This window comes from Lissotriton helveticus, chromosome 5_1, assembly GCF_964261635.1.
Source record: "Lissotriton helveticus chromosome 5_1, aLisHel1.1, whole genome shotgun sequence".
Lineage (NCBI taxonomy): Eukaryota > Metazoa > Chordata > Amphibia > Caudata > Salamandridae > Lissotriton > Lissotriton helveticus.
Window position 1 is genome coordinate 15,834,877 of NC_136065.1, and position 14,820 is coordinate 15,849,696.

General features: G+C 49.6%; 1 protein-coding gene across 1 annotated transcript in view; it reads right to left on the reverse strand.

Annotated features, from left to right (window-relative positions):
• LOC144754061 (major histocompatibility complex class I-related protein 1-like) overlaps window positions 1–10,471 on the reverse strand; it is a 165,553-nt gene extending 155,082 nt beyond the window's left edge. Inside the window, exon 1 of the mRNA XM_078641580.1 lies at window positions 10,327–10,471. Coding sequence (XP_078497706.1) covers window positions 10,327–10,390 — 64 coding nt within the window. The 5' untranslated portion in view covers window positions 10,391–10,471. The remainder of the gene's footprint in view (window positions 1–10,326) is intronic.
• Between the last annotated feature and the right edge of the window lie 4,349 nt (window positions 10,472–14,820).

Below are 14,820 nucleotides of genomic sequence, written 5' to 3' on the forward strand. Positions count from 1 at the left end.
AGGTTAAACTGACCCTCACACACAGCCCTCTTCCAAGGTTAAACTGACCCTCACACACAGCCCTCTTCCAAGGTTAAACTGACCCTCACACACAGCCCTCTTCCAAGGTTAAACTGACCCTCACACACAGCCCTCTTCGAAGGTTAAACTGACCCTCACACACAGCCCTCTTCCAAGGTTAAACTGACCCTCACACACAGCCCTCTTCCAAGGTTAAACTGACCCTCACACACAGCCCTCTTCCAAGGTTAAACTGACCCTCACACACAGCCCTCTTCCAAGGTTACACTGACCCTCACACACAGCCCTCTTCCAAGGTTAAACTGATCCCCACACACAGCCCTCTTCCAAGGTTACACTGACCCCCACACACAGCCCTCTTCCAAGGTTACACTGACCCTCACACACAGCCCTCTTCCAAGGTTAAACTGACCCTCACACACAGCCCTCTTCCAAGGTTACACTGACCCTCACACACAGCCCTCTTCGAAGGTTAAACTGACCCTCACACACAGCCCTCTTCGAAGGTTAAACTGACCCTCACACACAGCCCTCTTCGAAGGTTAAACTGACCCTCACACACAGCCCTCTTCCAAGGTTAAACTGACCCTCACACACAGCCCTCTTCCAAGGTTAAACTGACCCTCACACACAGCCCTCTTCCAAGGTTACACTGACCCTCACACACAGCCCTCTTCCAAGGTTAAACTGATCCCCACACACAGCCCTCTTCCAAGGTTACACTGACCCTCACACACAGCCCTCTTCCAAGGTTACACTGACCCTCACACACAGCCCTCTTCCAAGGTTACACTGATCCCCACACACAGCCCTCTTCCAAGGTTAAACTGACCCTCACACACAGCCCTCTTCCAAGGTTACACTGATCCCCACACACAGCCCTCTTCCAAGGTTAAACTGACCCTCACACACAGCCCTCTTCCAAGGTTAAACTGACCCTCACACACAGCCCTCTTCGAAGGTTAAACTGACCCTCACACAGAGCCCTCTTCCAAGGTTACACTGAACCCCACACACAGCCCTCTTCCAAGGTTACACTGATCCCCACACACAGCCCTCTTCCAAGGGTACACTGATCCCTACACACAGCCCTCTTCCAAGGGTACACTGACCCTCACACATAGCCCTCTTCCCAGTGTGTTACAGACACCTCACCCAGTGTTACACTCACCCCTACAGACATCCCTCCCCCTGTGTTGCACTGGTTCCAACACACAGCCCTCTCCCACGTCTTAGTTTAAATATCCCTGCACACATCTCGCACCCTGTGTTACTTTGATCCCCAAACACAACCATCTTCCTGGTGTGTTACAATGAATCCCACACAGCTCTCTTCCCTGTGTATTGCAAAGACCCACACCCACTACTAACCTTGTGTAACACTGATCTGCGCACACAGCCCGCTCCCACGTGTTGTTACAAAGGTTCACACACATCCCTCACCCTGTATTATACTGATCCTTGCACACTGTCCTCTTCCCTGTATGTTATACTCAGCCCCACACACAGCCCTCACCCATGTGTTCTTACAAATGGTGAACACCCTAAATATCGATTCCAAAATATAGACTGCCCAAAATATCGAATCAAAAATATAGACAGCCCAAAATATCGAATTATTACAATATAGACAGCCCAGAATATCGAATTTAGGGTTTGAAATATCGAATTACATAATATCTAATTTAAAATATCGATTTCCATAATATCAATTTTTTTTAGTGTTATGTATGGTAGTATATGTATTAAAATGATATATTATTTTGTAATGTATGTTTAATTTTTTTAAGTAATGAATGTTATGTAATTTAATGTTTGCGTAATTTAAGTCCGTAGCGGGTTGTGGGTTTATAGGGGAATAGGGTGGGAAGTAATTTAATTATAGTAAATTAAATATTGATTTTTATTTATATATATGTATTGATAATTGATTGATAATTAATTTTTAATTTGTCATTAATTTTAATTAATTGGTAATTATTTTTTATTAATTGGTAAGTAATTTTTATTAATTGGTAAATAATTTGTATTAATTGATTAATTGATAATTATGTTAATTGTTTTTATTTGGAGCAGTTTGTGGGTTTATAGGGGAATAGGGTGGGAGGTGATTTAATTGTAATAAAGTTAAACATTATTTTTATTTATATGTATTTAAAATCAATTGATAATTATTAATTGGTAATTAATTTGTATTAATTAGTAATTCATTTTTATTAATTAGTAATTACATTTTTTATTGGTAATTCATGTTTTTAATTGGTAATTAATTTTTATTAATTGGTAAAAAAAAAATTTTTATTGGTATTGATAATTAATTTTATTTTATTTTAATATTAAATCATTGCTTACCTTACTGTTGCACTCTCTGGAGTGGGAATAGTAATTTTTACCTCTACGCTAGCCAACGCTTTCCCTACTGTTGCACTCACTGGAGTGGAAATAGTAATTTTTACCCCTACGCTATCCAACACTTTCTCTACTGTTGCACTCACTGGAGTGGGAATAGTAATTTTAACCCCTACGCTATCCAACGCTTTTCCTACTGTTGCACACATTGGAGTGGGAATAGTAATTTTTACCCTCCCGCTATCCAACGCTTTCCCTACTGTTGCACTAGCTGGAGTGGGAATCGTAATTTTTACACCCCCCCCCCTCCACCCCCAGCTATCCTACGCTTTCCCTACTGTTGCACTCTTTGGAGTGGGAATAGTCATTTTTACCCCTACGCTATCCAACGTTTTCCCTACTGTTGCACTCACTCGAGTGGGAATAGTAATTTGTACCCATACGCTATCCAACACTTTCCCTACTGATGCAGTCTTTGGAGTGGAAATAGTTATTTTTACCCCTCCGCTATCCAACGTTTTCCCTACTGTTGCACTCACTCGAGTGGGAATAATAATATTTACCCCTACGCTATCGAACGCTTTCCCTACTGTTGCACTCTCTGGAGTGGGAATAGTAATTTTTACCCATGGGAGTGGGGTCGCACACTACTCACACACCGGCGGTGTCGCCCCTAAGGACTCTGGTCAATGTAGTAAAGTGTTCGCGATGCATCATCTTTCGATCTTCTGCTATCTTCGCTGTCTTCGCCATCCCTGGACACGTGTTTCGGGGTATTACCCCTCATCAGCAGGGATAGGCGGTGTACTGGGGTTGCCGATAGCTGCCAATATCTGCCAGGTATAGTACCACTCAGGCGCGTAGGTGCGGGATCCCAGGCTCGTCAGCCCGCTGCTCAAGGGAGCTTTAAAGTTACAAATGGGGGTGGGGTCGCACACTACTCACACACCGGCGGTGTCGCCCCTAAGGACTCTGGTCAATGTAGTAAAGTGTTCGCGATGCATCATCTTTCGATCTTCTGCTATCTTCGCTGTCTTCGCCATCCCTGGACACGTGTTTCGGGGTATTACCCCTCATCAGCAGAGATAGGCCGTGTACTGGGGTTGCCGATGGCTGCCAATATCTGCCAGGTATAGTACCACTCAGGCACGTAGGTGCGGGATCCCAGGCTCGTCAGCCCGCTGCTCAAGGGAGCTTTAAAGTTACAAATGGGGGTGGGGTCGCACACTACTCACACACCGGCGGTGTCGCGCCTAAGGACTCTGGTAAATGTAGTAAAGTGTTCGCAATGCATCATCTTTCGATCTTCTGCTATCTTCGCTGTCTTCGCCATCCCTGGACACGTGTTTCGGGGTATTACCGCCGGTGTGTGAGTAGGGTGCGACCCCACCCCCATTTGTAACTTTAAAGTTCCCTTGAGCAGCGGGCTGACGAGCCCGGGATCCCGCACCTACGCGCCTGAGTGGTACCATACCTGGCAGATATTGGCAGCCATCGGCAACCCCAGTACACGGCCTATCCCTGCTGATGAGGGGTAATACCCCGAAACACGTGTCCAGGGATGGCGAAGACAGCGAAGATAGCAGAAGATCGAAAGATGATGCATCGCGAACACTTTACTACATTGACCAGAGTCCTTAGGGGCGACACCGCCGGTGTGTGAGTAGTGTGCGACCCCACCCCCATTTGTAACTTTAAAGCTCCCTTGAGCAGCGGGCTGACGAGCCCGGGATCCCGCACCTATGCGCCTGAGTGGTACTATACCTGGCAGATATTGGCAGCCATCGGCAACCCCAGTACACGGCCTATCCCTGCTGATGAGGGGTAATACCCCGAAACACGTGTCCAGGGATGGCGAAGACAGCGAAGATAGCAGAAGATCGAAAGATGGTGCATCGCGAACACTTTACTACATTGACCAGAGTCCTTAGGGGCGACAACGCCGGTGTGTGAGTAGTGTCCGACCCCACCCCCATTTGTAACTTTAAAGCTCCCTTGAGCAGCGGGCTGACGAGCCCGGGATCCCGCACCTACGCGCCTGAGTGGTACTATACCTGGCAGAAATTGGCAGCCATCGGCAACCCCAGTACACGGCCTATCCCTGCTGATGAGGGGTAATACCCCGAAACACGTGTCCAGGGATGGCGAAGATAGCAGAAGATCGAAAGATGATGCATCGCGAACACTTTACTACATTGACCAGAGTCCTTAGGGGCGACACCGCCGGTGTGTGAGTAGTGTGCGACCCCACCCCCATTTGTAACTTTAAAGCTCCCTTGAGCAGCGGGCTGACGAGCCCGGGATCCCGCACCTATGCGCCTGAGTGGTACTATACCTGGCAGATATTGGCAGCCATCGGCAACCCCAGTACACGGCCTATCCCTGCTGATGAGGGGTAATACCCCGAAACACGTGTCCAGGGATGGCGAAGACAGCGAAGATAGCAGAAGATCGAAAGATGATGCATCGCGAACACTTTACTACATTGACCAGAGTCCTTAGGGGCGACACCGCCGGTGTGTGAGTAGTGTGCGACCCCACCCCCATTTGTAACTTTAAAGCTCCCTTGAGCAGCGGGCTGACGAGCCCGGGATCCCGCACCTACGCGCCTGAGTGGTACTATACCTGGCAAATATTGGCAGCCATCGGCAACCCCAGTACACGGCCTATCCCTGCTGATGAGGGGTAATACCCCGAAACACGTGTCCAGGGATGGCGAAGACAGCGAAGATAGCAGAAGATCGAAAGATGATGCATCGCGAACACTTTACTACATTTACCAGAGTCCTTAGGCGCGACACCGCCGGTGTGTGAGTAGTGTGCGACCCCACCCCCATTTGTAACTTTAAAGCTCCCTTGAGCAGCGGGCTGATGAGCCCGGGATCCCGCACCTACGCGCCTGAGTGGTACTATACCTGGCAGATATTGGCAGCCATCGGCAACCCCAGTACACAGCCTATCCCTGCTGATGAGGGGTAATACCCCGAAACACGTGTCCAGGGATGGCGAAGACAGCGAAGATAGCAGAAGATCGAAAGATTATGCATCGCGAACACTTTACTACATTGACCAGAGTCCTTAGGGGCGACACCGCCGGTGTGGGAGTAGTGTGCGACCCCACCCCCATTTGTAACTTTAAAGCTCCCTTGAGCAGCGGGATGACGAGCCCGAGATCCCGCACCTACGCGCCTGAGTGGTACTATACCTGGCAGATATTGGCAGCCATCGGCAACCCCAGTACACGGCCTATCCCTGCTGATGAGGGGTAATACCCCGAAACACGTGTCCAGGGATGGCGAAGACAGCGAAGATAGCAGAAGATCGAAAGATGATGCATCGCGAACACTTTACTACATTGACCAGAGTCCTTAGGGGCGACACCGCCGGTGTGTGAGTAGTGTGCGACCCCACCCCCATTTGTAACTTTAAAGCTCCCTTGAGCAGGGGGCTGACGAGCCCGGGATCCCGCACCTACGCGCCTGAGTGGTACTATACCTGGCAGATATTGGCAGCCATCGGCAACGCCAGTACACGGCCTATCCCTGCTGATGAGGGGTAATACCCCGAAACACGTGTCCAGGGATGGCGAAGATAGCAGAAGATTGAAAGATGATGCATCGCGAACACTTTACTACATTGACCAGAGTCCTTAGGGGCGACACCGCCGGTGTGTGAGTAGTGTGCGACCCCACCCCCATTTGTAACTTTAAAGCTCCCTTGAGCAGCGGGCTGACGAGCCCGGGATCCCGCACCTACGCGCCTGAGTGGTACTATACCTGGCAGATATTGGCAGCCATCGGCAACCCCAGTACACGGCCTATCCCTGCTGATGAGGGGTAATACCCCGAAACACGTGTCCAGGGATGGCGAAGACAGCGAAGATAGCAGAAGTTCGAAAGATGATGCATCGTGAACACTTTACTACATTTACCAGAGTCCTTAGGCGCGACACCGCCGGTGTGTGAGTAGTGTGCGACCCCACCCCCATTTGTAACTTTAAAGCTCCCTTGAGCAGCGGGCTGACGAGCCCGGGATCCCGCACCTACGCGCCTGAGTGGTACTATGCCTGGCAGATATTGGCAGCCATCTGCAACCCCAGTACACGGCCTATCCCTGCTGATGAGGGGTAATACCCCGAAACACGTGTCCAGGGATGGCGAAGACAGCGAAGATAGCAGAAGATCAAAAGATGATGCATCGCGAACACTTTACTACATTGACCAGAGTCCTTAGGGGCGACACCGCCGGTGTGTGAGTAGTGTGCGACCCCACCCCCATTTGTAACTTTAAAGCTCCCTTGAGCAGCGGGCTGACGAGCCCGGGATCCCGCACCTACGCGCCTGAGTGGTACTATACCTGGCAGATATTGGCAGCCATCGGCAACCCCAGTACACAGCCTATCCCTGCTGATGAGGGGTAATACCCCGAAACACGTGTCCAGGGATGGCGAAGACAGCGAAGATAGCAGAAGATCGAAAGATGATGCATCGCGAACACTTTACTACATTGACCAGAGTCCTTAGGGGCGACACCGCCGGTGTGTGAGTAGTGTGCGACCCCACCCCCATTTGTAACTTTAAAGCTCCCTTGAGCAGCGGGCTGACGAGCCCGGGATCCCGCACCTACGCGCCTGAGTGGTACTATACCTGGCAGATATTGGCAGCCATCGGCAACCCAAGTACACGGCCTATCCCTGCTGATGAGGGGTAATACCCCGAAACACGTGTCCAGGGATGGCGAAGACAGCGAAGATAGCAGAAGATCGAAAGTGCGAACACTTTATTACATTGACCAGAGTCCTTAGGGGCGACACTGCCGGTGTGTGAGTAGTGTGCGACCCCACCCCCATTTGTAACTTTAAAGCTCCCTTGAGCAGCGGGCTGACGAGCCCGGGATCCCGCACCTACGCGCCTGAGTGGTACTATACCTGGCAGATATTGGCAGCCATCGGCAACCCCAGTACACGGCCTATCCCTGCTGATGAGGGGTAATACCCCGAAACACGTGTCCAGGGATGGCGAAGACAGCGAAGATAGCAGAAGATCGAAAGATGATGCATCGCGAACACTTTACTACATTGACCAGAGTCCTTAGGGGCGACACCGCCGGTGTGTGAGTAGTGTGCGACCCCACCCCCATTTGTAGTAATTTTTACCCCTCCACTATCCAACGCTTTCCCTACTGTTGCACTCTTTGGAGTGGGAATAGTAATTTTATCCCTATGCTATCCAACGCTTTCCCTACTATTGCACTCACTTGAGTGGGAATAGCAATTTTTACCCTCTCGCTATCCAACAAATTCTCTACTTTTTTTTTACATTAAATTTATTATTTTTATGTTTTGAGATTTTTTACATTATTTTAAGTATGTTTTATTCAATTGTTTTTAATATTTAATTAATTTCATATCATTTTTAATATATTTTAAAATTTTGATATTTTAGTTAACTATATTTTTAACAATCTATATTTTGGATTCGATATTTTAGTACTTACCTGTTTGTAGATAGGGATTCTATATTTTGTCCTTCGATATTTTGGAGTCGATATTTTGGGCATTCTATATTATGTCCCCCGATATTAAGTCACTGAACCCTTACAAATATCCCCACACACAGCACTCACCCCATGTTACAATGATCCCCACACACAGCCCTCACCCCGTGTTACACGGATCCCCACACACAGCCCTCACCCCGTGTTACACTGATCCCCATACACAGACCTCATCCTGTGTTACACTGATCCCCACACACAGCCCTCACCCTGTGTTACACTTATCCCCACACACAGCCCTCACCCTGTGTTACACAGATCCCCACACACAGCCCTCACCCCGTGTTACACTTATCCCCACACACAGCCCTCACCCTGTGTTACACAGATCCCCACACACAGCTCTCACCCAGTGTTACACTGATCTCCACACACAGACCTCAACCCGTGTTACACTGATCTCCACACACAGACCTCAACCCGTGTTACACTGATCCCCACACACAGCCCTCTGTGTTACACTGATCCCCACACACAGCCCTCGCCCCGTGTTACACTGATCCCCGGACACAGCCCTCACCCCGTGTTACACTGATCCCCACACACAACCCTCACCCCGAGTTACACGGATCCCCACACACAGCCCACACCCTGTGTTACACTGATCCCCACACACAGACCTCACCCCGTGTTACACGGATCCCCACACACAGCCCACACCCCTTGTTACACTGATCCCCACACACAGACCTCACCCCGTGTTACACGGATCCCCACACACAGCCCTCACCCCATGTTACACTGATCCCCACACACAGCCCTCACCCCGTGTTACACTGATCCCCACACACAGCCCTCACCCTGTGTTACACTGATCCCCACACACAGCCCTCACCCCGTGTTACACGGGTCCCAACACACAGCCCACACCCCTTGTTACACTCATCCCCACACACAGCCCTCACCCCGTGTTACACTCATCCCACACACAGCCCTCACCCCGTGTTACACTGATCCCCACACACAGCCCTCACCCCGTGTTACACGGGTCCCAACACACAGTCCACACCCCTTGTTACACTCATCCCCACACACAGCCCTCACCCCGTGTTACACTGATCCCACACACAGCCCTCACCCCGTGTTACACTCATCCCCACACACAGCCCTCACCCCGTGTTACACTGATCCCCACACACAGCCCTCACCCCGTGTTACACAGGTCCCCACACACAGCCCTCACCCCATGTTACACTGATCTCCACACACAGCCCACACCCCTTGTTACACTGCTCCTCACACACAGCCCTCACCCCGTGTTACACGGGTCCCCACACACAGCCCTCACCCCATGTTACACTGATCCCACACACAGCCCTCACCCCGTGTTACACTGATCTCCACACACAGCCCACACCCCTTGTTACACTCATCCCCACACACAGCCCTCACCCCATGTTACACTGATCCCCACACACAGCTCTCACCCCGTGTTACACTGATCTCCACACACAGCCCACATCCCTTGTTACACTGATCCCCACACACAGCTCTCACCCCGTGTTACACTGATCTCCACACACAGCCCACACCCTGTGTTACACTGATCTCCACACACAGCTCTCACCCCGTGTTACACTGATCTCCACACACAGCCCACACCCTGTGTTACACTGATCTCCACACACAGCCCACACCCCTTGTTACACTCATCCCCACATACAGCCCTCACCCCAAGTGTTGTTTCAAATATCCTCACACACATTCCTCACCCTGTTACTCTGATCCACACAAAGCCCTCTTTCTGGTGTTATACCACATATGCCAACATTTTAGGGCTGACAGGTGAGAGATTAAAAATAAATAGGAGAATGTAGTTTACCCATTGACCTATATTGAAGCAGAGGCATTCTGCCTGAATCTGGTCTATTGGCATTGATGGGGACAGTCAGTAATTTATTTTTGGCAAAAACATAACACAAACAAAAACTCAGTGTTAAACTTTGTTTTTGTGTGCGGCTGTCAAAAATAAAATGTCGAGACCTGTCACACCCTCTAATCTCCCCCTCCAAGAATTAAGGACAAAGAATTAACCTTTGATGTTAGAGGTCATGCTTGGAGGGGGGGTGGGAAGGTGCCTAACAGCACAAACATCTCACTTTAGCGTTTGCTCGAGCAGATCATGATTCGGGAATCCAAATTGGGTTTCTGCATGCAGGAACCGGGAGGCGGGAGAGCAGCCTTGAAGTCGGGAGTCTCCCGCCTGAATCGGGAGGGTTGGCGTGTATGGTTACATTACACTGATCCCACAAAGCCCTCTCCCATGTGTTGTTACGAAGATACCGACACACATCGGTGTGTTACACTGATCGACTCCCCCACCCTCGATGTGCCCCCACCCCCCGCCCTCGATGCCCCCCCCCCCGCCCCCAGGCCCCCCAGGCCCCCCAGGTCACTCACCTGCCCGGGCCGGCTGCAGCCAGAGCCCCCCCAGGAGCAGGAGGAGGGGGGCTCCCCAGGTCATGATGAGGGGGGCAACAATCACAGCCTGGAGGTGAGGACGAGCTCCGACCTGAAGCCCTGAGCTCGGCGCCGCCCTGGGTCTCGGAGGATGGAGGGAGAGGGAGGGAGGCGGGGGGATGGGGGGATGGGGGGGCGGGGGTTGCATTGATGAGACACGCGCGAGCCTCATCCCTTACCAGGCGCGGGAGGGGCGAGAGCTTCCCGCACAGAGAGTGAGGTGTGAAATGAGAAAACACGAAGTTTCATTTTCATTCCTTCCGTCGAGCTCTGGTCCTCTTTAACAGCGCCTAGAAGCCCTCTGTGCCGCCCAGGCTGCAGGCCTCGGGGGAGGCTCTCTACAGTGGCTCATTTCTCTCTCTTTCCTCGGGTTTCACCCGTTCCTTTCTTCCTTCCCTCCACAATGGACCCTCTGTAGTTGTTTGTCTCTGCTCCCCTTATTTTGCTCTCTGCTTGTGAGCTGACTCTAGAAGCGCTTAGAAGCCCTTACTGTCAGCAATGGCTCCAGCGAACGCTGCTTTCATCTCTCTTCTTTCCCGACTTCATAATTACTAAAGTACGGCAGAGACTTTGCCGTACTTTAGTAATTATGAGGCCTCTCTGGGTGCTTCCCTTGGCCGCCCCGTTTTCCCCATTACTTTTGTAGACGGGCTTGGATTTATTATTGCCTAGAAGCCCTCGCTGCCTGTCCTGACTGAGCTCTAACAGTGCTTCGAAGCCCTCGCTGCCTGTCCTGACTGAGCTCTAACAGTGCTTCGAAGCCCTCGCTGCCTGTCCTGACTGAGTTCTAACAGTGCTTCGAAGCCCTCGCGTCCTGTGCTCTAAAAGTGCTTAGAAGCCCTCGCTTCCTGTGCTCGAACAGTGCTTAGAAGCCCCTGCTTCCTGTGCTCTAACAGGCCTTAGAAGCCCTCGCTTCCTGGCTCACAGTGCTTAGAAGACCTTGGGGCATATTACCAGAGTAGAGAGGTGTGGCGCCGCGGCCAGGGCGACTGACGCTGGAATCTGGGGACCACGGTTCGATCCCCGGCTCCGGCGGCAGGTCAGCCCAGCACCATGTGACTCTGGGCAATAGCTCGCTTAATCTTCCCGACGGCCCCCAGCGCCTAGAGACCCTTACGGGTGATTGTGCGCTTTACAAATGTGGACTTTTTTTACTTTTTACCAGAGTTAAGCGATATTTATCACTAACGATGCTTAGCAACGAATTTTTTAACGCTAAGTATCGTCAGAAATTATCGCAGATAAACCTTGCTATTATCAAGGTTTATCGCAAATGCGATAAAAAACGGCCGCAATGCATGAATATCGCTGAAAAGTCAGCGATATTCATGCATTACCGAGCTAATGCTCAGCCATGTTATCCACCTCCCATTGGATAACATGGCTAAGAACTGCTCAGGGCAGGTGTTAGTTTTTGGAGATATTCGCGCTTAGCGCGAATATCTCCAAAAGTTGGTAATAGGAGATAGCGATGTTAGCGACTGTTTCCAGTCGCTACCATCTTGGCACGCCCACTTTGCATGTCATTAGTGATAAATATCACTGACATGCAAAGTGGGGCCCAAGATGGTCGCTATCTCCTACTAGCTGTCGCTAACTGGTGTTAGCGACAGCTAGGTAATAGGGAGATAATTTTATCTCCGCTTTCTTGGCTTTTAAAGCCAAAAAAGCGGAGATAAACCCCCTTGATAATATGCCCCCTTGTTCTTTGTGCTCTAACGGTGCTTCGAATCCCTCACTGCATGTGCTGCGACTCAGCTTTAATAGTGCTCTTGCAGTGCTTAGAGGCACGCGTTTTTTGCGCTCAGAAACATGTGCTTTTTTTTGCTACAGTTCTTGAAGCCCGCGCTTTCGTCGCTTCCTGTGCTCTATCAGTTCTTAGAAGCGCTCGTTTCCTGTGCTCTAACAGTGCTTATGCTCTAGCTGTGCTTAGAAGCCCTCGCTTCCTGTGCTCTAACAGTGCTTAGAAGCCCCTGCTTCCTGTGCTCTAACAGTGCTTAGAAGCCCTTGCTTCCTGTGTTCTAACAGTGCTTAGAAGCCCTCGCTTCCTGTGCTCTAACAGTGCTTAGAAGCCCTCGCTTCCTGTGCTCTAACAGTGCTTATGCTCTGGAAGTGCTTAGAAGCCCTCGCTTCCTGTGCTCTAACAGTGCTTAGAAGCCCCTGCTTCCTGTGCTCTAACAGTGCTTAGAAGCCATCGCTTCCTGTGCTCGGACAGTGCTTAGAAGCCCTCGCTTCCTGTGCTCACAGTGCTTAGAAGACCTTATTCTTTGTGCTCGGACAGTGCTTAGAAGCCCTCGCTTCCTTCACTCTAACAGTGCTTAGAAGGTCTCGCTGCCTGTGCTGGGACAGTGCCTAGAAGCCCTCGCTTCCGTTGACAGCTGTGATGACAGACAGCCGGTTGAACTTGAGATGCCGCATCTGTTTACCTTCGCCTGCGGTGCTCTAGCGCCCTCCACCGGCCGGAAGCCGCCTCTAAGGCAGGAGACGGGCTGATTTCCCAGAAATAGAGGCTTTGACATGTGTGGGCAGGGATGGGGGGGCTCCGGTTACAAGCAGCCGGGGGCCCAGGCAGGCGAAGAAGGAGGCGGGGCCCGGCAGGTGAAGAAGGGGGAGGGCAGGCGGATCTGAAGCCCCCCCTCCCCAGGGCGTTCATGTGCCAGAGGTGTGTGAGTTGAAAAGTGTGTATTTTGGCACTGTAGAGATATTGACTACCTGGCCCCACCCTGTCTTCCACAGGCGGGCAACGCCCAATGGGCTGAAAGGGCTTTGATGTGGTGTGAGAATGCATTTCCTGAAAACGAAGATCCAGGTATTGTTTACCTGACCCCACCCTGTCTTCTGCAGGCGTGCAACGCCCATTGGGCTTTGCTGTAATGTGAGAATGCGTTTCATGAAAAGGAATATAAAGTAGGGTTGCAAAAAGAAAAATGCCAGCCATGCGATGTTTAAAGAGCCTGCAAAGATCTTGTCTCAACTAAATAGGGTTTTAAATAGAAACGGTATGCATTCATTTGTAATGTGACTTTTCTGTCTCTGTTCCCTTTCATTATCAGTCATGGATAATGCAGGATGCTCTAGAACACAATTAAAAGCATTTTTCATTTATATTTGCTGTTCGAAGTATGCACAGATAAGTGCTGAAAATATGGCCATGCCTCCTTTCTTCCTGTTTGACTATGTGGTCCGTGGCCATTTTGTGTAGACAGCCAGTGTGATTTTGCCATAGGCCTGCATGTGTTCTTTGATTTCCAGGCCTCCTGTTTGTTGTTGTGGCCATTTGGCTGGGGGCCATTTTGCGTAGCCTATGGCATGTGTTCTTTGTTTGTGGCCATGCCTCCTTGCTGGTGGTTGTTGTTTTTTTTTGCATATCATTTTTCTTATATTGTTCAGGAAAAATTATGCACAGTTTAGTACATTTTCACAATGTGTTTTAATTGTGCGTATCAAATCCTAGGCAATAACATAACAATGGAAGGGACAAGGTTTCAAAGTAGAAAAACATACAGTAAAAAAATCTGTCATCAAAAAGATTCTTATTTATTAAGCAAACATAATAAAATCAACAAATTATGTATTATATAATGCTCATCAATGAATACATTATTTAATAAAAATATACAATGGTTAATAAACAATTCAAAATAGCGACCATATTAAAAAAGAGGGGCAATTAATGAACTCGACGCGCGTTTCGGCGTTAAAAGAACGCCTTCTTCAGGAGCCACACAGTAATCTTATTTGTTAAAACGAACAACTAATCCAGAGAGTACAGTGGTAGTTCCTACTGACACAATATGTCGACAGATAATCACAAGCATGCAACCCAGAAAGGCATGTGTATTATATCTAAAATAGAAAAGGCATTTGAAGAAAAGGGATTCTGCCAAGCAATTTAAGTGAGAACGCCCAAGTGCGTAAATAGGAAGTGATGAAATAACGCAATTCGTCATGTGTCACTATTAAATTCCAGAAGTAAAAGACCCAAACGATACGAGTCAAATATAAAATATCTACTTGACTACCAGGACGCTGTAACAGGAAATGTCTGTTTGGCGTCTCACGATGTGTAGAAGATGTAACCACGGGGAGCGGCTTAATGCTCGATTATACGAGTCAAATTCCGTCCGTATGCGTGTTCGGAACGACGCGACTGCAGAAGATGGCTGTAGGCGTCTCACGGCGGTTAGAAGACAATGTGTTTTAATACATGTGCAATATTCTATTAATTCACTATGTGGCCTAGTCTGCCAAAGTGCCTCCTGGTGAGTAGGCCCAGTATAAGTCATGGGTGTAAAAAACAACTATTTCTGTGGTGTCTGTTGGATTGAAACATCATAGCCATGGATGGCATTGGTTTAAAATACAAAATGTGTTTTGTGTGGTATTTTACTTTCCCCCATGCAGTGTATATGTGGGGTAATGCCTTTGGAGGAT